Source organism: Diabrotica undecimpunctata, chromosome 6 (assembly GCF_040954645.1).
Source record: "Diabrotica undecimpunctata isolate CICGRU chromosome 6, icDiaUnde3, whole genome shotgun sequence".
In the NCBI taxonomy this organism is placed as follows: Eukaryota; Metazoa; Arthropoda; class Insecta; order Coleoptera; family Chrysomelidae; genus Diabrotica; species Diabrotica undecimpunctata.
Window position 1 is genome coordinate 46,489,960 of NC_092808.1, and position 26,169 is coordinate 46,516,128.

The following is a 26,169-nucleotide window of genomic DNA, read 5'->3' on the forward strand; positions in this document are numbered from 1 at the left end:
ATCCGTAAAAAATAAAAGGAATTTGAAATGTGGCCATATAGGTGTTTTCTGAAAATTCCTTGTACTGCAAAAGTCTCAAACAAAGAAGTGTTAAGACGAACTGGACATGGCAGAAAGCTTATGAAATCAATTAAAATAAAAAAAACATCGTATCTGGGCCACATATTTCGAAACAATAAATACTCTCTTCTGCACGTCATCATGCAAGGATGAATAGAGGTAAGCAAAGGCTTGGGAAGAAGGAAGACGTCTTGGCTGAAAAATATCAGAGATTGGACTACCCTCAGTGTTGAACAGATATTGTACGTTGCAAAATATATGGAAGCGTTTAACGAAGTGATCGCCAACCTTCGTTAGAAGACGGCAAAATAAGAAGAAGAATTTTATTATAATTTTTTAATTTTTTTACCAATCTCTATAGTTTTAATAATATCGAAAAAGTTAAATGTTGTATAATGGACTCGCCTCGTCGCTTAAATAGACTCTTCCAACTGTTTACTGTGACTGCGAATCACGAACTGCCTTTTCGTAGCGCTACTTCTGTTACGCCGTGTCGTGGCGCTAGTTCTGTGACGCCGTGTCGTGGCGCTTCTTTTATGACGCCCACTTCAGCATTTTACTATAAAGAAAATGTAATACAACGCCAGCATAAAACATTAGCTTCAAAAAGTCCATCTATTAGAGATCACGAAACTAATAGGAAAGGCTGATAATAAACTGGAAATATATAAACATCAGAAACATGTAAAAATAACATCAGAAGAAAAGGCTTGGAGAATAGAGATAAAGATCCCATTTTGTATCAACATTTCATAAACTAAAACTTATAAATCCGACATTTTTAACCTATTTTGTTTTTTACTATTTAAGTATATTTTACACTGTATGTGTATCTATTTACTTAAATAATATAAATTTAACTTTTATATTATTTTATACTATTCTAACTAATTATTTATATTTGGAATGTTTTTGAAAATACCATTAGTAGAACGTGTTTATAAAGTTCTACTTTGTATACAAAATACTGTATAAATTCACATGCTACGGTTATTTTAAAGATTTTTATTTCTTTTCAGTAACGTCTTCGTACGATGTGGAAGCTGTTCAAGGGGGAGTTGCCAAGTTGCCATGTGATATAGAGCCCTCTATACCCGGTGATAAAATGCATATTGTGATCTGGTTCAAAGACGGGGAGAACAGAAAAACACCCATCTATTCGTAAGTACAATCGACGACAAAGGATTCAGGGTACTTACCCTAACAATGTAATATTAGTAATAAGGGATGCCGGTTTTTCGTATAAAAGCTAGGGATATGAAAACTTATGGCTTGTAAAATTTTTTGGATTATAGCTAAAGTTAAATCTGCGGATTTTATTGGGAAATTATTCTTTGGGTTACGAGGTTAAATAGATATTGTTTTCCTTCTATTTCGATTCTTAAAAATAAACGGCGTTGTATGAGTTTGTAATGCAAAAATCAAATCTTAAACAGTTAAACAGTTAGTAGACAATTGATGATTATTACGTAAAATTGCTAAATAAAAATATTTTTTTTTCTACAGGAAAACAAAAGAAAAATCTAAAATCGTCTGAATACTATTCTGCCCGATTTCACCAACGATACCTAAATAGTTGCCTTCGGAAGTAGTTCTTATCTAGAGAAACTTCCTAAGTCAATACTTAGGAACAATCGGAAAAATTGGAACTTGCTAGAATATACAGACCAGGATGTGATATATATATATATATATATATATATATATATATATATATATATATATATATATATATATATATATATATATATATATATATATATTGTGACGATTGGGGTTTATAGAAAATAATTTATAAGTTATATACTACATAATATTAGATATAAAAAAGTATTTGATTATTTTAAGAAGTTATATACTAGAGAATTTAATAAAAATATATTTATGTGAGGGCATTTTAAGAAATTAGCATATAATAATTGTAAAAAGTTGTATTTTAATGTTGTAAATATATTTAAGTGAGCCATGTGCATAGGCAACCAACTATACAGTGAGTGATAGACAGATATACTTACTCTCCAAGTGACATTTTAGGAAATAATTGGGAATATAAAGTGGGGTTATAATAATATATTGTTTGAAATGTGTATTTTATTAAATTAGAGTGTTAGTTACTAATTTGAATGTTTATTCTGATCTGAAAAGCCTAAATGTCAACAAAATTATCAATGGAACATTAACGAATTCTCCAGAGTGCAGAGTGTGACCATTGTTTACGGTCGAACATTCTGGAATAATGATTATGTCGGTGGATGGAACAGATATTTTTTCGAGAACATCCATATCGAAGAAATAGAACGAAATCGAACATGATTTCTTACCAGATGATTCTAGAGCATCCAAAAAGATATAAATACCCGTGATTTGGATTCAAGATGGCAGTTTTTAGTCAGAAGTCAGGCCAGTTCATTATGAAAGTTAGTAGACACATTTAGTTAGTGAAATAAATTGTTCAGAATTTTCAAGAAGTCAGTCAGAAAAGTTTAGTAAGAAATATGAAAGTTAGTTGGAGTCAGTGAATCAAGTACAAATAGTCCAATAGTTTAATATAGTGAGTTAAATGAAGATTAAAAATTATGCATATAATTTAATGAACATTTATAATTATACACAAATAATTATTGAAGATTAAAAAAAGTATATTGGAAGAAATTAAATTATATTATGGTTGGAGATTAGTATAAATCAACTTATAATAATTGGATATTGGTATATTGAAAAGAAGAATAAATATAAATGCTGTTTGCTGGTTTGCTTAGTGGTGTATAAATGCTGGTAAAGAAAAATATATCTTAAATTGGTAGAAGCTGATAATTGGAAAAAGAAATTTCACAAAAACAAGGATAACCGAAGTACGAAGACATTCAGTGGTGATTAGAATATATATAGTGGAAAACAGTTCATTTAGGCATTCAGTGAAAGAAAGGTACAAAATTTTGTTAATATAATTTAGTTAGTGTTATAACAATTTCAATTTTGAAGATAGTTTGTTTAAATTTAACATTGTCTATAGAATTTAATTAGTTTTATAAGAACATCAATTTAAAGATAGTTTATTTTAAATTTACATTGGCTAGGTTAGATATATATGTGTGTTTCATAATAGTTATAATAAAGATAATTTAAAAAAGTACTTACAAGCTAATTCTTTGAGAACCGCGATAAAAACCCTATATATTATATTATTAAAAATACTCATTGCTCATCATTCAAACAAAAAAACACATCATAACAATATATATATATATATATATATATATATATATATATATATATATAAACTATTAAGTTCTCAGAAAGAACCGCGTTGAGAATTGAACACTCGACGTTTCGGCACCCATTTTGGAGTCATTATTAAGAGTGATACGGTTCCGTTCGAGTTCGGGGTCTCAATCTGCCTACTTCTCTCACTCGTGACGTACCAAATCTCTGATATTGACAAACTAGAGATATACCTAATAAATTTATCGAAGTAAAGATAGGAGTTGTTTAAAGTTGTCTCCTTTTGATTATACACTGCCGAAAATAAAATTAGGTCACCCTGCAATTTGTATTTATTTTAGAAATTATTATTCGTTTTTAATTATTTTGGGTTGTAACATAGTTTATTTACTGATTATTTAAAAAAAAACATTGTTTCCTTTAAAAATTATTGTAAGTAATGAAAATGAACAATTTTCCTTTGAAATGAACACACGGACAATTTTAATTTGATGTGCTTTTTGCATGATGTGAATAGCTTGCAAACGACAAAGAATGCTTTGGATCAGAATTTCGATCATATTCTGCTGAAGATTGTTTAATTCCTACACCAATATGTCGCGAAGCTCTCTTGAATTTGTAAGGGCCGGCTATGACTCCATAAACGTATCTTTACCTCATTCCAAACATGCTCTATGGGTTTAATATCTGGATAGCGAGCAGGCCAAGTAAATTAAGTGATTTTAACCTCATCAAGATACTCAGTAACTATCCGATTAATGTGGAGCCGTGAATTATCAGGCATAAATGTGCAATCAGGCAAAATATTGATGTATTCTAGAACGTGTCTCAGGTAGCCATACACAATCAATGTGCCATTCCTGATAATGACTAACTCCATGCAAGTATTAAACGATGCCTCCTCATCTAATAACTGACCCTCCATCAAATGAAAGTCTCTCGGCAATACATGCTTGAGCATATCTTTTGTCTGGATGTCACTACACTCTTACACGTTTGTTTTAGCCCCTAAAATAGAATCTCGATTCATCGGAAAATAATACAGGAATTACTATTTAAATGAAAATAAGCCACAATTAAAGGTTAAAGTACGTTTATTGACGTTTAAATTTCCACTTCGGAAATCGTTCTCAAAATACAAACATTCACTAATGTTTGTATTTTGAGAACGATTTCCGAAGTGGAAATTGAAACGTCAATAAACGTACTTTAAATAATTACTTTAAAACTAACGTAATTACTTTAAAATGCCACAAGAAAATAGCTTCAGAATAATAATAATACAGGACTTCACGTTTATTAACATTCACTAATGTTTGTATTTTGAGAACGATTTCCGAAGTGGAAATTGAAACGTCAATAAACGTACTTTAAATAATTACTTTAAAACTAACGTAATTACTTTAAAATGCCACAAGAAAATAGCTTCAGAATAATAATAATACAGGACTTCAAGCTTGTATTGTCCAAGCCAAGTGTTCTAATATAAAATTCAATCTGGCAGTTCGGTGTTCGCGGGAAAGCAGCGGTCTATTTACTCTAGTTCTAAAAGATGAACCAGCAGCATGAAATCACCTTCTAACTATCCATTCACTTATAATTGCATTTCTGACTTCTTGCAAATGCTTTTAAAGGGAATCTGCCTTGACCGATCTCTAGCTGCTGTAATTCTGCCTTGACCTGTACTAGGTCTTTTAGTAAGTCACCATACTCGTTAAACACTCAAGAGACTTACACCAACGTTTCTCGCAGTTTCACGTCGACCGTGACTATCTTCTAATTTTTGCCGCAACAACGGAACTTATGTTTATTGCAATACAATGATAGTGACAATACTATAAAACCCTTTTACAATTGCTGTTTAAACAACACAAATAAAAGCTATGCTGATAATGGTTTTTTAAAATTAGGATAGAGCCTAAAATGAGCCCGTTTTATTTTCAACGCTTATCGAAACAGCAACAACAATTTTTTTTGTCAAGCAATCCATTAGTAAACTATGTTACAACAAAAAATATAATTTCAAAAATAATTTTAAATTACATGGTGACCCTAATTTTATGCTCGGCAGTGTATGATCGAAAGACATAATCAATAAAGGATTAAGACCACAGTATTGAAGTTTATGAAATATAAAGTTAGTTACAATATGTTCATTGCACATGATAGAGAACCGATAGTCTTAATAATTCAAGACCAGCTATCGCCTATTAATGCAACTCTGGAATGTTATTAGGAAGTGTAGACTGAAGTTGTTAATTGATTTTTCGTTAACAATAACTTCCTCTTTGATGTTATTAAGGGTGTTTTTAAAATTTTCCTAAGAATATAAGTTAACCCTTTCAGTAGCGCTTTTTTTTTTCAGCAAACGAAAAAATATTTTTTACCTAAAATGGCGCTTATAAAACATAAAAAAGCAATTTCTTTCTTTTTGAAGGTACAAATGGACATTGTACTTCTAACATTTTCATCTTGATTTTCCTTTACAATCAGGATTTTTGCATCTTACAGGTAAAGGTAGCTGTGGGTGCTCTGGAAAATGTTCAATATTATCAAATTGTCAAAGGTTTTTCCCAATACGTTCGCAATCTTGGAAATTTTAGACAGCCTGTTAGAATACTAAGGCCAAAAATCGATTTTACTTTTTGCAAGTTACATGGGACACATTTCTTAATTCCAGTTTGCAAAGTATACATATTTGTGTATTAAACAAAATTTCTGAATAAACTTTCGGAGAAATGTCTCAGAAAATATATAACTGATATTATTCAGAACAGTTTTCAGTAGACACCCAAGTTATTGTATTAGTCGTGTTACATATTGAACATTCTGTAACTGTTTATTGTATTGTATTTTTTTAGAGTGATAAAGCTATCATAGTTACCATCGTTTTCACCATATTCATCAACATCCTCCTTTCTTTCTTATTATCCTCTTTCTTTTACTCATCATCCCCTTTGTTTTGATTTTCTGGGACATCATCTATCATATGGCCAATTCTCTGTCGCTTTCCCTGTCACTGCCATCACTAACACATCCTTCTAGCAGTTCCTTCTTCGTTAAATATTTTATTGGAGGCATTTTATTCTGAAAATAAAAACATAGTCATTTTTAATTCAATTGTGGCTATCAAATTTGAGGTACACCTCTATATTTGAAAAAAGTAAAATTTCAATAATATATATTCACAATTAGTAAGAAATAAACATTGCACCGCGAAATATAAACCACGAGTGACTTTTATTCAAACTGATATTTAAAGAAACAAGTACACTTTTACCTCTTAGGAACAATGCAATTGCTCCCAGATTGCGTTTAATAATAACTATCTTTTAGAATAAAACCGTCCATGTGCCATCTGGGCACAAAATGCAGAAGTATAATACATAGAATGTAAATTTCTTTAAACTGGTTTAAGTTACATATTTCTGTATATTTCTATATATATATATATATATATATATATATATATATATATATATATATATATATATATATATATATATATATATATGTATATATAAGAAAAAAGAAGTACTTGTGACTCGTTTGGAACAAATATATAACTGTTTTGGATGGGTTGGAGTCAATAAAAGGGCTATTGGTTAACTATTTTTTTTTTATTCTCGAGCTTTCAATTGTGTTTACAATTGTTTTTACACAATTGAAAGCTCGAGAATAAAAAAATAGTTAACCAATAGCCCTTTTATTGACTCCAACCCATCCAAAACAGTTATATATATATATATATATATATATATATATATATATATATATATATATTTATTTACGGTAACAATTGACTTCCCACATGTAAAGTTGTAGGTTCAATTGGCTTCCGCTGGTCAATTGGCATCCGGTATTCGGATGCCAATTGACCTCTTCAAAATAATATCAGAATCGCATAGTGGATGATATTATAAGGCTCTTTACGCGATATGAACCCGGAATCCAATTGGACCGTTTTTTGATTCGTAAATAAATCGTAGTTCGAGGCAAAAAATAAGCAGCGCCACCATCGATTTGTGTATATTGAGTTGAAGCGATATTCATGTCGTTACAGCTTAGCGGTTCAATTGGCATCTACAGGATGTGATACGATTTTGGAAGCCAGTTAGTCACTTAGATTGTCTTCGATTCCAGGTTTATAAAGGTTCGAGTAACATCTGGTCGATTCGCGTTTGAGTTTAATTCTTAGAATGGATATTTTTTGTTTAGTTTTTGGATTTACAATATATTATTGGTTTTATCTTACTTTCTTGTTATCTGCAGTCTTTTATTCTTTTTGAAAGGTTTTATAACCTTATTTCTCAGCGCCATGTGTATAATTTTTTGAAGCACATTGCTAAAACGTTGTGTATTAAAAAGCATTTAATGTTAGGGGTTGTAAATGCATTAAAAATGTTGTGAATTTTGAAAATGTGGTTTGGCGCTGTGTTAATAAGATTCTTCCGTTAAGATGCTTAGTTTTTATCTATCTCTGGTTATGCTTTGTCTTTTTTTCTGTGAAAATATTAACTAATATTATAAATGTGAGTGTAAGGTGTTTGTCGGCTTGTTTTTTTTCGCATTCCCTGTTTAACTTTTTAACCGATCATATTGATTATTTTTGCAATTTTGACAGGGACACAAATAAGCACAGATGATACATTTTATTAAAAAAAGTTGTATTTTCAAGGGATACTTCTCGGCAGAAGACGCCATCACAATCGAATCGAGGATAAAAGCTAGTATTTTATATGTAAATGAGAATGCAATCCACTCTTAACTGATCAACATTTAATATGTCATCACAGGTGTTCCGTGTGCAATGCTGCTAGGTCACCTATGTGATCAGTTAAGAGTTGATTGCATTCTCATTTACATTTGAGATTCAGAGGACCTTGTCCCCTTAAGCAGAACGGACAACTTTCCAATGGAGAAGCCAAGCGTCACTGATGAGGTCTGGCGGACCGAAACTGCTGTTTGGCGTTTCACACTTGATGGGTTGTGTTGATCTGCGACCATTGGATCAATAGTATAATTCAATGCCAGTAGGTGTATTACCCCTCGGAGTAGTGGTTTTTGTTGATCCAAACATAATTGGTTGGGTTTCGGTGACCTAAACCGATCAGCAAAGGGCTCTTGTTGTTCCAAGTTGTACATGGGTGACCTGGCAGCATTGCACACGGAACACCGGTGATGACATATTAAATGTTAATCAGTTAAGAATGGATTGCATTCTCATTTACATTTGAGATGCAGAGGACCTTGTCCCCTTAAGCAGAACGGACAACTTTCCAATGGAGAAGCCAAGCGTCACTGATGAGGTCTGGCGGACCGCAACAACTGTTTGGCGTTTCACACTTGATGGGTTGTGTTGTGCTGCGACCATTGGATCAATAGTATAATTCAATGCCGGTAGGGGTATTAGCCCTCGGAGTAGTTGTTTCTGTTGATCTAAACATAATTAATTGGGTTTCGGCGGCCTAAACCGATCAGCAAATGGCTCTTGTTGTTCCAAGCTGTACATGGGTGACCTGGCAGCATTGCACACGGAACACCTGTGATGACATATTAAATGTTGATCAGTTAAGAGTGGATTGCATTCTCATTTACATTTGAGATTCAGAGGACCTTGTCCCCTTAAGCAGAACGGACAACTTTCCAATGGAGAAGCCAAGCGTCACTGATAAGGTCTGGCGGACCGAAACAGCTGTTTGGCGTTTCACACTTGATGGGTTGTGTTGTTCTGCGACCATTGGATCAATAGTATAATTCAATGCCGGTAGGGGTATTAGCCCACGGAGTAGTTGTTTCTGTTGATCCAATCATAATTGGTTGGGTTTCGGTGACCTAAACCGATCAGCAAATGGCTCTTGTTGTTCTTAATATATTTAAATGCTGGTGTTATTCTTTTCTTTTGATCTGTCTGGCTATTTTAGTTAATATATTACCTGTATATGACGTGATCGAGCAATATATTGTATTGGGCTTTTTCTCTTGTGGTGGGAAGATTGATTTAAGGGCTTTCTTGAGTAGTTTTTGCTGTAACATTTTGTTTATTATGTGTTCGTTGTATCCAATATTTATTGCTATAAGTTTAATGATATTCAATTCTACTTCGAAGTTATTATTTGACATTGGGATTTCTGTCAATCTGTGGAACATACTATAGTAGGCTGCTAATTTATGTTGTGCAGGATGGGATGAAGTACTGTGTATGGTTGTGTCAGTATGTATAGGTTTATGAAATACAGAGAACTCGTGTTTGTTTTCGATTCTTATAATTTTTAAGTCTAGAAAATTTATTGACTGGTTTTGTTTTATTTCTCTTGTAAATTTAATATTACTATGGATTGAATTAACGTATGATAAGATTTGGCCAAATTCATGAAACATAAAATAATGCAATGTCAAAACATGTAGCATGTTATTAATTATTCATACTTTATATGGAGCTGCAGAGATTACCTTTAGATATTTATTTAAAACATCATGATTCTCAATCTTCTAAAGAGTTTGAGAAAATCCTAACAGAAACCGAGAAAATTTTAGTTCACTCTTTAAAACGCATAGTAATAAGAGGTAAGAGAGGTAGAGGCGTACCTGTTCTGTTTGACAAATTGACCAAAAGTGGAGTTGACACTTTAATTAAATATAGGAATAATTTTTTTACCTCTTACAACGAATACCTATTTGGCATACCGAATACTATTAACTGCATCAGTGGATATCATGTTCTCAGAAAGCATGCTTCTAAGGTGTTGAATGATGCAAACAAAATCACTACCCTCACGTCAACTCGCCTCAGAAAACACTTAGCAACAATAATACAAATTTTAAAAATGGAAAAGGGTGAACTAGAACAACTAGCAAAATTTATGGGGCGTACCTCAAAAACTCATGATGAGTGGTATCGTCTCCCGTCAGACATTTACCAAACCGCAAAAGTTTCCAAAATATTATTGCTCGCTCAAAACACTAATATTGACCAATATAAAAATCGAAATTTAAATGAGATTGAAGTCGATAACGAGATATTGGAAGACGCAGAAGAAGCTGATAGTGACGAAGAAAATACTAATCAACCTATTCTTCAACAAAATGAAGTAAACATCCCGTCACAAAATAGAATACAGGAGAAAGGTAAACGTATTTTAGTTCCATAGTTTTAAATATGGTAGAAAAGTATCCAAATGTTTTTAAAAACAGGAAATGGGACACAATAAAAGTATTTGTACAAAATAAATATAAATCACAATAATTCATTCAAGTGATTACGAGTTTCAATAAAATATTCTATTACAATCCTATAGTTTTAATGTATCCTTCATTACTATCTTATTGAATTAAACCTAATTTTATTAACGTTTTAAAACGTCGTCATATTAATATTTTCTCTTGGATTTTGTAAATCCAATGAAATGTTGTAGATAGAATTTGAGGTTGGACAAACATTCATTTTTTCTTAGCTGTTCTAGTTTTAAAATAAAGTTTCTAACTAGTCTATGTTTCTAATGGTAATAGTGGGTTTTGTACAATTGCTAACGTATAGACTTTACCTATTTTACGTTTTTATCGAGGCTATTTTTTTTTAAATAAACCCGGTGTGGTCAATGTTGATTATTTCCATACGACATGTGAGTCCTAAAGTAACGGATAAATTCAATATTTTTGTAACTAAAAATATTTTGACGAAATCCTCGTACAGATCGATTTTTGTTTTTTGTTGTGCATTTTTTCAATATAATCTTTTTATACAGGGCGTGTCGTGTAAGAGTGGCCAATACCAACTTTCTTATTTTAAATACAACACCCTGTATATTATTATATCTTTTGATTTCTAAGAATATTCTAGATAAAATTTATATTCAATCTTCTATTCCTATCTTTAACTGTTTTTGAGTAATCGAGGTTGGAAAAGTGACAATTGCTCACAAAATCTAAACAGTTCGATCTAGAGTAAAATGGTTTTTATATTAAGACAAAAGCTTTTTGTATTTACAAAAAGCTTTTGTCTTTATATTGATTCAGGGTATACAGCCAACTATTGGATTTGGTCCATTTTAATTAGTTTTTATATTACTATCTTAGTTTTTAATATGCTATCTAGTGGTATTAAATAAAAATAAAATACGAAAATTGTCGTGGTCGGCCCTAAATTTCAAAATTTGTCATTTTGAATATAATCCTATCATCTCTGGGTTTGATACCACTAGATAGCATATTAAAAAGTAAGATAATAATGTAAAAACCATTTTACTCTAGGTCGAACTGTTTAGATTTTGTGAGGAAAAATACACGAAATGTCACTTTTCCAACCTCGATTACTTAAAAACGGTTAAAGATAAGAATAGAAGATTAAATATAAATTTTACCTAATATTCTAAGAAATTCAAAAATATAATAATACACAGGGTGTTGTATCTAAAATAAGAAAGTTGGTATTGGCCACTGTTACACGACACGCCCTGTATAAAAAGATTCTATTGAAAAAAATGCACAACAAAAAATAAAAACCGACCTACATGAGGATTTCGTCAAAAGATTTTTAGTTACAAAAATATTGAATTTATCCGTTACGTTAGGACCTCACTGTATATAAATTACAATGGATCATTTTATGTACCATTATAGGTATGTGCCATGTATAGCCTTGATAAAGACTTAAAATAAAGTAAAAACATTGGCAAATTTTAAACATTAACTAGGTTTTAATTGTCCCTAACCCACTATTACCATTAGAAGCTATTAAGTGGACACTACTCCTAAAACTTTGTTTACGTTGTAAGCTATGTATCGCCATTTTAAAAAGAGAGACCAAGAAATTTTGTAAATTATATGTTTGCAACTGTGTTTCTTACAAAAACCTTTTGTATGTATATAACTTCTTTATTATTCACTTCTAATGAAGTTAAGAGATAAAATACTGATTCTGAATTTTGTTTAAAAGAAGTGTACCTTTAAACATTTGATTTTCAACTTCTTCAAAGTTACAGTAATTTCAACATCTTTTCAATTCTTGAGTACTTCAATTCCCAAGAGATTTCAGTAATTTTATTTTATTTTTTTCTACGTAGGGCAAACACAACCATGAGATATAATCGAGACTCCATATATTTCAAACTAGGTTGATTTTGATAAAATTGGTTTTTGTTAGGTACAGATAATAATTACCTATGTAGTGCCTTCATAACAGGTAATTCTTATTTTTATGTTACAGCCTTAAAATAAAACATACATTATGTCGAATAAATTTTGATATATTATTTATTAACAAACGGTTAAAGAAAAACAAATATGTGTTAAAATACGACTCTTTTTTAATTATTGCTTTTCATAGTATATGGACATAATATTTTATCTCTTTTTAATGTAAAAGAATCTGGTTCGTTTTGATTGTGCATCTATTATTATATAATACCACATCAAACCAGATTCAGTGACGTACGAGAAGTATGGGCAGAGGAAAGAAAAATACACACAGTTGTAATAAGTCAGATACCAAAAAATAAAGGAGAAAGTTATGTGCACTTTGCGTTCGGCAATAATGTGCCTGTTGTCTTAAACATCTTCACTTGCAAAAATTTTCACAGTGAGTGTTATCAAATGGTCGTATACTCTTATAAGTACTTTTGTTTGCTTTCTAAGTATTTTTCATGGACTTTGAATTTGCTAAAATATTGGAAAGTGTCATCGAAAATGCAAATCGAAGAGAAATACGAACAAGAACGAGAAAATACAGCCCATATAGCCCATAATGCGACGTAACAGCCCAAGACATGAAGTTACAATCATTGTAACATTTAATTTTAACATTTAATCCTACTATACCAGAATTTCTTTAGTAATACCAAATAATTCATTACAACAGAGCTCTTTTACTCAGGGAATAATCAGACTAGAAGTTGTTAAAAGACGATAAAACATTTTTAAATTACTGAGCTTAAAAAATGTAAAATAAAAGTATTTAGCAAATTAAATCAAATTTGAAGCTGTCATAATTTTAAAAGAGAAATATTCAATCTCGAAAAAAGCAATAACTACCTGCCTACAATTTATGGATAAAGAGTAATATACTCTAACAAGTTAAATTTTTAAACATCCGTTTCGACAACAAAATATTACAATGACTGAACAGATGAATTGACTCAGGTAGAATTCCACCGAAACCTTTAGGTATTATTGTCGACTTGAGTCATAAACCAATGGATGCTAAAGGTCCAAAGCCAATCGATGCCAAAGAAACCGCAACAGCGATTGATGCCAATTGGTACCGCAACAGAATTCGCTGTATATTGTGGCCCGTGAATATTCACGGATGCCAAATGGGAATACTTTTCGTCCAGAAGTCAATTGGTACTACAAAGAAATATATATATATATATATATATATATATATATATATATATATGTATACAAACAACACAGTTTATTAGGGTTGCAGTCAGAAAATTGGCCGGGATGTTAATGAAACACTCTTATGACTTTTTGTCTAGCTTTTGGAATGGTTTTATTCCTTTTTCAAGACATAGGCGTTGAGATTATTTATAAAAGCATAGACACTCAACATTAATAACACACACAAAAATATAAAATAGTGGACAAAATACATTTTAAAATTCTTTAAAATTTAGGTACAAGTAGTAAAAATTTTGTTGTCATCTTTTACTGGTGTGTTTTAACTCTCAGACCTTTCCGTTACCTTTCAGTTTCCTTCTTTGCTCCAATAATTCCAGAAATTCATCAGTCATCCATTGTTGTTTTTTGTGTCTGTGTAACGTTGTTGAATATTTTTCTATTACTTTTAAGGTAAGATCTTTAAATGTGTTCCATGTTTCTGTGTTGTTTTCATTAATTGGTTTCTTTAGCTCATTGTTTAAGTCATTTTCTATTAACGTTTTGTTGGATATTGAGATATTTAATTTTAGTGTTTTGGGGCTTTCTTTGACTTTTTTGAGCTTCACTTTGATGTCAGTTATTACAGGGTTGTGGTCTGAACCGATATCTGCACCAGGATATGTCGTTACTCTGGTGACGCTATTCTTAAATCTCTTGTTTACCAGAATATAGTCTATCTGATTTCTAGTCATATGTAGTGAATTATGTCCTGGTCCCCTCCATATGTATAACCTTCTTTTGTGTAATTTGAACCATGTATTTGCGATTATCATGTCATATTCTTGACAGAACTGGTATAATCTATCGCCACTTTCATTGCTCTCCCCTAGTCCATATTCACTTACCAGGTCAGATCTTCGGACTTGGCCAATTTTTGCGTTAAAATCTCCAATGATATATGTGACTTCGTTACTTTTTAGATTTTTAAGTGTCTGTTTTAATTGGCTATAGAATGATTCGGCATCATTGTCGTATTTCTTTTCTGCGGTAGGGGCATATATCTGGATAACATTGACATTAAATGGTTTGCTATTTAATTGAAGCATTGCTAATCTATCGTTCACTGGTATAAAATTTTTCACATATTTCTTAAATTTAGACGTTATAAATATGCCATTGGTCTTCCACGTCTTCTTTTACCAGCTGGTGTCCATTCCAATATTGAAAAGTAGAATTATATACGTATTCAAATTAATGGATACAATTATACCCCCTAACTCCTCTACAGATCTTCATTTCTTCTAACTGTTGCCCATAAATTTAAACTACGACTCTTTGGTTTTATTATTATGTTTGGATTACCTTTAAGATTTTATTGTCCATGTGCCTATTCATAAGTATTAATATTAGCTTTTAATCTCTTACAATATCGAAAGTTTTTCGTATTTATCAGTCAACAAAGCACAAGCGTAGGTCAACGATTACAGCACGACATCGCTGAATTAGTATATCAATGGCAAATAGTCCTTATCGAGTACCCATTCCATTTCGGAACCCAAACTGCATTTCACAAGATATTATCCTTCTCTAACTTTTCATATATTTCCTTATGTATTACTTTAAGCAGGATTTTTAAAGTACGACTTATGAGGCTTAATATCAATCTCGAACCTATCAATTCCACCGTTATCTAATCCTAAGTATAGGATAAGGAAGGAGACGGGTTAAGCGAGGCACTAACTATTCCTTCTTATAAAAAACAACCAGTTATGAAAAGACACATTCTGCGAATAAACGAAAACCTCTTTTGTTGTCTATGGACCTTTCACTCAACAGAAAACCACCATAAAACGTAATTTAAAGATTACGACAATTTCGGAAATAACAATATTTTTTTGTACAAATGCGTTAGTTACTTTGTCACTATACCTTCTATATTTTTTTACGTACGTTTTTATTTATCACGACAGTCATGCTTTTAATTAAAATCCTTTTCACAATATTCGGATATTGTAATTTTAAGCATCTTTTCGGTTTTATTTCAATAATGAATATGCAGACCTCATATTTTTCCAAATTTGAAAGCTCGAGATAATAAAAGCACAGAAAACAAATAAAATACCGAACAACACGTTCGCCTACTCTGCATTATAATAAGAACAACAAAATGAAAATAGAGTGGATTAAGCTCTTGAAAATAGGAACACTGCTACCTTTTACCTATATTTATATCTATTTTATAATTTTACTGCAAACATATTATAAGCTTATTGTTACTAAGTACACTATATAGAGATCATTTTTAGAAAGAGATTTTGGTATTTAATGTAATCAGAAATATGAAAATAAATTTAATTTTAAATAAAGTTTTAAATTTTAAATTAATAATAATTAAATTTATCATTCCCATTGCCATTCTTATCTTAAATAATTACATTTCTCCATATGTCGTTATAATGGGTGTTAACATTAACTCGCTTCATAAACTTGACTCGTATATCTGTCTTCCATCAGGTCTACTTTGGACTTTATCGTCTACTTTTTTAAAGTGCTTTATCTCATCTATATATATTTTGATTTTATATGAGGATACTCATTTATTCTTCGTATTGGTTTTTTTTGTTATTTTGGAGTTGATTTAGACTGTATTTATTTAAGTTGTTGTTAATTGCAAGTCCAAAATACATAGTACATCAAAAAAAGAATATAAAACGTAATACGCAAACGTAAAATTGAATATAACACAAACAAGAACACATATTAAACAGAAATAGACTAGTCGCCAGAGAGTTGACGCCTAAAAAGCATACGAACAAGCTGAATTATGAAGAGAATATCAGTTTTGGAACCTCAAAAAAGACGCAAAAAAGTTAGCTAGTTTAACACCCTGGGCTTTCCCTAATACCCCCCTTGAAAGGGGGTAAAAATGCTGAAAAATCTATGTACCAAGAATCTGTACACCGGAGAAAAAAATGTTTCAAATAAAAAATGTAGCTGCGATAATTTAACCCTAGAATACGGGTCATTCGTAAATTTAAGACGCTCGTAATACATCGGGCATTTTCGCCAACTCTCGTTTATTTTAACGATTTCCCCAATTATTGAGTACCTTCCTGATTAGTATCGAGCCACAATACATACCCAATAGTAGCGCAAGTGGAATAGGACGGGTGGGGAGAGTGATTTGTTGTTGATGTTGCCATAGTTTCACTAGTTTTGCAAATTTACCCAAATAATGATTGGATGAATATTTTCTGCATTTTTTTTTCTGATAATATATTTGATATAATTCTGCAACATACAAATGCAGAGATTGCCGATCAAGCTCGAAAATACAGTGGCGATCACAATGTTAGCATAACGACAAAAGACGAATTGAAAGCTTTATTTGGTACTTTAATTCTTTCTGCGGCAAAGAAAGACAATCATTTATCAGCAAGGCATATGTTTGATGCCACCATTTTAGGCAAGTATTACAGATCTTGTATGAATTGTGATCGCTTTTTATTCCTGCTAAACTGCCTTAGATTTGATAACAAGGAAACAAGAGAAGGGAGAAAAATAAAGGATCCCTTTACACACATTCGAGAAATTTGGAACAATTTTATCGATACGTGTAGAACATCGTATTCTCCATCCTCATACGTCGCAATTGACGAACAACTTTTAGCATTCCGAGGACGCTGCCATTTTAGGATGTATATTCCTAACAAGCCAGCAAAGTATGAGATAAAAATTGTTATGGTATGCGATTCCTCAACCAAATATATGGTAGATGCAAGTCCTTACTTGGGAAAAAAACAGAAACCAACGGTTTACCACAAGCTGAATTTTATGTAAAAGAATTGACCAAATCAATTCACGGTACGCATCGTAACGTAACTATGGACAACTGGTTCATATCGGTTTCTCTTGCTGAACAATTGTTACGAGATTTTTAAAAACTAACCATGATAGGCACTATTCGTAAGAATAAAAAGGAATTTCCTAAGGAGTTTTTGAACGTAAAAAACCGAAACTGTAATACGTCAATGTTTTGTTCGATCAAAAAAAGACGTTAGTATCTTACATGCTAAAGAGAAATAAAATAGTTTTGTTACTTTCAACAATGCACGAGGAAGCAGAAATCGCAGAAAAAACTGACAAGCCATCCATAATTCATAACTATAATGAAACTAAAGCAGGTGTAGATACCTTCGACCAAATGTGTTCTAATATGAGTTTCAGCAGAAAAACACGCAGATGGCCATTATGCGTATTCTATGGAATGATAAATATGGCCAGCATAATTAGTTATACTTTTAATATGTTAAAGAAAACCGAAAAACCTATCTCCAGATATCAATATATGATTGAGTTAAGGCTTTGCCTTGCAAAACCATGGATGCTAAACAGATACAACACTGCAAGTTTACGTCGAAATATTCGCCAAGACATAACTGAAATTCTCAACATAACTGAAGGAGATGATGAAAATATGGCCCTGAAAAAGAAGAGAAAGACTTGTTTCTACTACCCAAGCAAAAAAAGGAGCATAACCACCAACTATTGCAAGGAGTGCAAGGAGCCAATTGGCGGAGAACACCGAGGAGATATATGTACCATTTGTTTCTAAAAATACTCAAATATGTTTGTTTCATAATTTTATGCTTTTGTAAGATATACTAAGAATCTTAATTGTTTTCTATATAATGAATAAAAAATTCAAAGTAAAAAATATAGGCTTTTTTCTATGGAGTACTAAAATTTACGATAGTCCCGTATTACGTAAATACGATAGTATTTACGTTTGGCAAAAACGATCCCGTATTCTAGGGCTAAACAAAAATCTTTATTAGCACTTTTTGCGTAGAATGAACCGTTCTTTCAGAAACAACGCTTTAAGCGATCGGCGATTTTGAATTTCGCGCGCGGAACGTCAGTTCTGCGCGCGAAATCAATGTTAAATAAAATTTGTATCAACTCGACTGTAAAAAATCGATATCTTTTGATGAGACAGTCAAATCGACAAAAACCAAAATGCGTTTTAAAGGTAAAGAGTGCAGCTTTTGAACGCAATTTTTGTATTTTGCCGCAAATAATGTCAGTTTCTATAAAAATGTTTAATAAATAAACTTTGCGCGATTTTTGCCATTTTTTATAATTCTCGTGGGATCAATAAAATTTATTATTTTAATTGACCGGTCGTAGTGAAATTTATATTATCGGAGACGGGTCTTTAGCAACTATAACATGAAAATTCGATTTTCATTTTTGGCAACAAATATGAGGCATTTGAAATATGAATAAAAACGAAGAATTTAAAATTTTAAAAAACTATTTATTATCTCGAGCTTTCAATTGTGTTTACAATTATTATCAAGAGCTGCTAAAAAAGACAAAATATCTTACAAAGTTGAACTAGAAAGAAAAAAATTTTTGTTAAGTCACCAAATAAAATTAGTTTCATCATCATTTTGGCTTTACAACCCTGTGTGGGTCCTAGCCTCCCCAAGAATTTTTCTCCAGTCGTCCCTATCCATCGCCTTCCTCCGCCAAGCACGTATTTCCATATTTCTCATATCTTGGTCTATGTTATCTAGGAATCTTGTTCTGGGTCTTCCTCTTCTTCTTTGACCAATAGGTCTATCAAGGAGCGTTTTTCTAGCTGGGTCGGTTTGCTCCATCCGCATTACGTTATTAAATTAGTTTGGTAAATAAAAAAAAATCTACTTATTTTTTCTTATTCTTATATATTCTTATATACATATATATATATATATATATATATATATATATATATATATATATATATATATATATATATATATATATATAGTAATATATATTTTTATACTTTTAGTTGCTTCTATCAGGTGTTTGCTTACTTTTTTCAGGCTCTCCCATATAGTTTTTCTCTCGATCGAATAAATATTTTTTCCATGTCTATTAAAACTTTATTTATTCTTAACTTTATTTTTCTTTAAGGCTTTCTTCGTTACCTGTTGCATAATGAATATATGGTCGTAAGTGTTATGTCCCTTTGATTTTTCTTTTTATTATTATTTCGTATAGTATTGCTGCTGCACATAATAGGGATATGATATGAGGGTGTTTTCCCTCTTGTGAACTGGTACGATTATTGCATTTGACTATTTTTTCTTCCATAATAGATTTAGGATGTATATTAATCTTTTTTCTACTTTTTCTTCTATAAATTTTAACATTATTTGTGGACTAACTTTATCACTCCTAGGAGTTTTTTCAGTCTTTATCTTTCCTATTGCTTACATTAGGTCTTCTTCCTGTATAGCTTTTGTTTACTGACTGTTTTTCTCTGCTTCACCAATTATGTTGTTTTTATTTATTTTTTTTATTTTCCTTGTCTGTCCTTTGTAGGCTTTATTCTTAATATTACTGCTGTTTGTTAGCGATATGTCTTTCTTTCGTTTTGTATTATAATTTGTCGCTATATTTCTTTAATTTTACGGAGTTTTTTCCCTTGTTTTAGTCCGTAATTTCCCTCGTATGTACAAATTCATTTACTGTTTTTTTTTTATTTGTGTTATCTTTCATACTTTTCTCTGTAAACCGTAGATGTCATGATAACTTGTGAAATTATCCCATTTTTTTTATTGTCTTTATTTATGAGTTAATTATATTTCTAATTTCTGTGTAGATAGCACGATAGTCCTTATTACTTGAACTATTACGTTAGTAACTATGTAATTAACATTAGTATTAACGTTAGTAATTATGTAGCTTTCATCATTTTTTTGGATCTACTGTCGCAGAACTTATAATATTGGTGTTCTTCTTTCTGTGAGAAGTACATGTTATTAACCCTCATCACGTTTCTAGTATGGAGATCAACCGGAACTCTCCATTCTCATTGATGGTATCTTCGTTGAATTTTTCGTTTCACTCCTGGCAGTGTATGCCTATACCATCATTTAGGTCTCCTGAAATGACTAGTTTTTTTGGTTATAATTAATTTTCTTCATTGGTTTCTTCTAGTTTGTAAAATGTTTGTTTTTTTTTATGGATTTAGAAATGTCTGGGGACTAGGCACTTATTAGGTGAAAATTAGCCTGGTTAAGCTATAGTTGTACCTCTAGAATTCTGTGGTTTACGTATTCTCTTTGTTCAATACTGTTTATCTATTTCTTGTGTACTGAAATGCCTGCTCCTGAGTTGCTTTGTCTTGTTTGGGTTTACCACTATATATTAGGAACTATTATATATATATATATATAGAATTGTTTATTGGTCTTTGTTTTCAGTCTCAGATAAACCACACACCTATTCTATCCTTGACTCTATCTCTCATATCTCCCATTACTGCTTTAGTTTCTTCTCTCCAATCTTATTCATATTCAGGTCTTTCTCTTCTTCTTCTATTCCATGGAACATAGTTAAAGGCCGGATTTGGCCATTGTTTCTCTTCCATTCGCATTACATGTCCGTACCATAAAAGTTGTTTGTCTGTTGTATCTACGGTACTGTAAACTCTTTATGTTCTTTTTGTTTTTTTATTTGGGACGTGATTAATTTTAGATATTCGACACTCTCCTTTTATATCTAAAAACCCTTTCTACCACTTCCAGTTTTTTGTTCCCTTTCATTATCATTTTTGTTCGTAAACTAATTTTACTAATTTTAAGAACTAAAAGCAAGAATTGTAACGAAATTAAAAGATGGTTGGTCACTATCTGCCGTAGCGAACCATTTTAACGGATTCAGAACAACAGTTTTCAATATTAATAAAAGATGGACAGAACAAGAAACACTCGAAAGAAAGCAAGGTTTTGAAAGACCAAAAATATCTACCGCTCATGAAGATCGTACGCTTTTGGAGAGATTAGAAGAGAATCGTTTTGAAGATGCGAAAACTGCAAGAATTGTCACAGTTTCCGGGAAGAAAAACAACAACTTGGCGTAGAATTAAAGCGTTGCGTCTTAGGTACCGAACTGCAGCAAAAAAAGAAGCCTTTACATCACAACAGAAGCAATCAAGACTTATCTATGCTTTACACCATCAGCTGTAAAGATTTTTGGGACAGGGTAATATTTACGGATGAAAAAATTTTTTAATCTTCTAAAAAGGGCAAAATTGGGATGTATAATTGGGCAGATAATAATAGATTTAATCCTCGATATGTTGATAGATATCGAGCAGCTGGTTATTTTAGCGCCAATGTCTGGGAATGGATTTCATCTAGAGGAATGGGGATGGTATAGGTTTGTTGGCCAGACTTATCTGAATATTCTAGAAAACATCATATTTCCCAGTGTAGAACAGTTGTATCCAGCAACTAATTTTATCCTCCATCAAGATAATTATCCTGTTCACACTGCAAATATAATAAACCAGTGTCTCCAGAATATCAACATCGAAACCTTATCATGGCCCAGCTACAGTCCAGATTTAAACTCAATCGAGGATGTGTGGGGAGTATATATATATATATATATATATATATATATATATATATATATATATATATATATTATAAAACGGTTGTATTGGCGTAATTTTATACCTCAAAATGCTGAAGAGTTGTGGCACGGTATACAACAGGTTTGTTAAGAGCTCTCTGAAGAAGACAATTTCATAGTTTCTTCCACGTAGATGGACCGACGACTGCAAGCTGTTATCAATGCTGATGGAGATATTACAAAATATTAATTTTATTTTTACATACCTAAACTTAGTAGAGTTTTGATCTTTCAGATACTCGCTTTCTTTCCAGAGTTTCTTGTTCCCTCCACTTTTTATTAATAGAAAAACTGTGGTTCTGCTTATATTAAAATGTTTTGCTGCCTCTGATAGTGCCCAGTTATCTTTTAATTTGGTTAAAATTCTTGTTTTAATATATTGTTGAGTTAAGTCATTTTTTATTCCTCAATAATAACAAAATTAATAACAACCCTATTTTGTGTAAAAAGTATCATTTATATATATACTCTTTATAACATACAGTAATTCAAAATATCATCAAAATTTAGATCTTACTAATTATTACAATTTATGAATTAACATATGTAATCAATTGTTTGTTGTTTGTTTATTGTATTATTTGTCTGTCATAATAAATATAATATAATGTCAGACCAATCAAATACACTGCTCAAAATGATCAAATCTTACTAAGAGTAGTATCAGTTTTTTTAAGAACCAGCTGTACATGTTCGCTATACTGTTGACGTGTGTATTACTTAATCCTGCCTACGTCAATATTTCGAACAATCCTTTTAAGGGTACCGGATCATAGTCAACGAAAACTAAATAAGTTGAAAGATTTCTATAAAATTATTATACTTTTATATATCATGTAAATTTTTTAGTTTGTAAAAGATCTAAAAGTAATTCATTTTGAATCTTTAATAATGTAATTTTATTTTAATACGACTTCCACCGGCTGGGTAATTTTCAATAATTTCTAATTTAAAAATGACTGACATACTCCCACCTACATATCGGTATCCTTTTAGGATATATTAAATCAAGCAATCAACTAAGTGACTATATACAGCTTTGATATGTTTCAAATTAGGTTAGACGGTCTTCGGGGAGCATATACAGTTAATGTATGTTTATTAAGGAACCAATTAACGCTTCCTATTAAACGGTAAACTGTATGAGGTAACATTCACCTCGACAATTACCTCTCGGTCTATGTCTCTCCAGGTTTCAATATTGAAACTTTTGACATGACCATATTGTTGACCTTAAAACGTCTCATGCTCTTAGAATCTATCAAAGTATACCTTAAATGTAAAGAAATTAAATATTAGTAAAATAATTCTTAAAGTTATTAATTTTATGAAAAGAAATAGATTTTAATCAAAACTATAAAATATTCATAATAAAAAGCTAAAAACTCTAGTTAAAGTATTTAGTTTTTTATAAAAATTAATTATTTTCCCTCCCACCCCCCACCCACCTCATTAAAAATTTGCTTAACTAAAAATTGATACGGAATTGAAGACCTTATTGCAACATAATGGTAAGCCACAATTTTACAGAATTCATTATTGTTGAATCGTGTCTATGCAATCGTCCGTTTATGTTCACTTTTTCGCGTAAACCGTGGTAAGCCACATCAAAATGGCGTCGACATCAGGTGCACGTGCTGAATTAAGAGCGGTTTTAAGCGAACATAGCACTTTAAATGTAAATTTTATTGATGGTAGTGATGATAGTGTAGCAGATAAAGACTTCAGGTCCAGTAGCGATGATTTTTCGTCTCAATCTAGCGAGGTAAGCTTTTTTTCTGATTTTTTGGCTTACCATGTTTTTGTACAAAAATATTTCGTGTATATTACATGAAAAAATATGGTATGCCATGTGGCTTGTCGATTTGTTGATATAAAAATTCTGAAATATTCGCAAATTCTAGAGTCTAATGCAGTCATTTTTTGTTGTATTTTAGGATAAATTGCAGGAACCAATACCAAGGCTTTTTGAAGATAAGGAGGTAAATTCAGAGAATAGAAAAGATGGAAACAAAGAAATGAGGAACACTATGACCGAAATGATAGAAAAAGAAGACGTAATTCTGGACAGCAGTATACTTCAAAGAAAACCAAGACGATTTTTAGTTCACTTGAAATTGGCGAACCGTGTGAATGTAAAAATAAATGTAGGGAGAAATTGCAAGGTAATCATGAACATTTAATTAAGAAATTTTGGGAGATTTGCTCATTCGACCATCAAAATAGCTATCTCTTTGGGTGTATCAGAGTAAAAAATACGAATAGATCGTATAAGAAAAAAAATCGTAACATTTCTAGAAGAAAATTTACTGCTGAATATTTGGTTAATGTAGGGAAGATGGAAATTAAAGTATGCAAGACTGAATTCCTAAGTGTTCATGGTCTTCAAAAATCTCGTGGAAGAATTGAAAATATTTTTAAAATGCAGTCACTCGGGGCTATGGTTCCTATTCCTGATAAGAGAGGTAAGCACACAAACAGACCTAATAAACATTCAGAGGAACAGATTCAATCAGTCAAAACTGACTATAGGACTACTACAGGACTATATACAGATTTTTATGTGACATGGTGTAGAGAAATGAATATTACGCCAGTTAAAGAAAGTGCATACAGAAAAATATTTTGTACTCATTATAACATACGGTTTAAATTACCTCGTTCTGATACGTGTAAGACTTGTGATGAGACGACTATTAAAATTCAAGGATCAAAAGACGTTAATAACGAAGAACAAGAAAAAGAGCTAACTACTTTCTTAAACGTACATATTGCTCGAGCTGACGCAACGCAATCTTTTCTAAAAACTAAAAAAACGAATGTGTTACAAACAAATTAAAATTGGTAATCTCGTTTGACTTACAGCAAAGTATGCCGCTGCCAAAATTAACCACTGGTCCTGCATTTTACTGCAGAAAACTGTAGCTTTATAACTTGGGGATTCACGACTGTACCAATGATAAAGGACACATGTACTTATGGACCGAAGATCAAGCTAAGCGCGGAGCAGATGAGGTTATTTCTGTTGTGATGAAATTTTTGAAGAACAAGTCAGATTATGACGAACTCGTTGTTTTTACCGATAACTGTCCTGGTCAGAACAAGAATTGGCAGTTAATAGCTTTTTGGTTGCAGTTAGTCAGGGAAAAGAAATTTAAACAAATAACGCATCACTTTCTGGCTAGTGGTCATTCTGTTATGCCATCAGACCGAGATTTTGCTCAAATTGAGAATCGTCAGCGAAACCGTGCACCCATTATTTATTCGCCAGAAGGTTGGGTAGATATTATTACGAAAGCAAATAAAAAGAATCTTTTTGTTTTTACCCAGATGACTTAAAATGATTTTTACAGTTTTGAACCTCTTCTCAATAATATTAATAAAAATGCAAATGTTTTCCGGACAAGCAGAGCTTAAATTTTGCAAAAATATACAGCTTTCAATTTAAATCAGAAAAAGTGGGGTCAATTTTTGTCAAACATACTGTCAATGGAGACTATCAAGAAGTTAATATCTTAAGCAAAGGCAGACCTGTAACAATAGAGTTGTCAAACATTCTCAAGAAATATAACGAGCCTCTGAAAATTGCGAAAAATAAACTGGAAAATATAAAAAGCTTGTTACCTTATATTCCGCCAGTCTACCATACTTTTTATAATCAGTTAAACGAAGCTATTGACTATTTGAATGAAGAAGTGGAAATTGTAGAAACATAACTTAGTTTATTTTTTTGTGTTACGATTATTTTAATTTAAGAATATGTTAACCCACATTTTTTTCAAATAAACATCTTTCTTATGTAAATATGTGTTTTTTTATGTGAAATAATAAATGCACATGGAATTTAATAATTAGCATAATTAAATAACAAGCGTTTTTACATTTAAAGCAATATTTTCTAGATTTTTTTTAAAACTTTAAACATCAATATCTTGGTTTTATTATTTTGTGGCTTACCACTATTTTGCAAGAAGCTCTTCAATTACATTAAGATACTATCGATCTATTAATCTTATGAGAGTGATTGCCGAAGTTGTATGAAATTTAGTGTTTAATAATTTAGCCCTAAAACTATTTTCTTATTTT

At 31.3% G+C, this 26,169-nt stretch overlaps 1 protein-coding gene across 1 annotated transcript in view; it reads left to right on the forward strand.

The window, feature by feature from the left end:
• The first annotated feature begins 209 nt into the window (after positions 1-209).
• LOC140444330 (protein turtle homolog B-like) overlaps positions 210-26,169 on the forward strand; it is a 984,236-nt gene continuing 958,276 nt past the window's right edge. Inside the window, exons 1-2 of the mRNA XM_072536081.1 lie at positions 210-219; positions 1,080-1,221. Coding sequence (XP_072392182.1) covers positions 210-219; positions 1,080-1,221 — 152 coding nt within the window. The remainder of the gene's footprint in view (positions 220-1,079; positions 1,222-26,169) is intronic.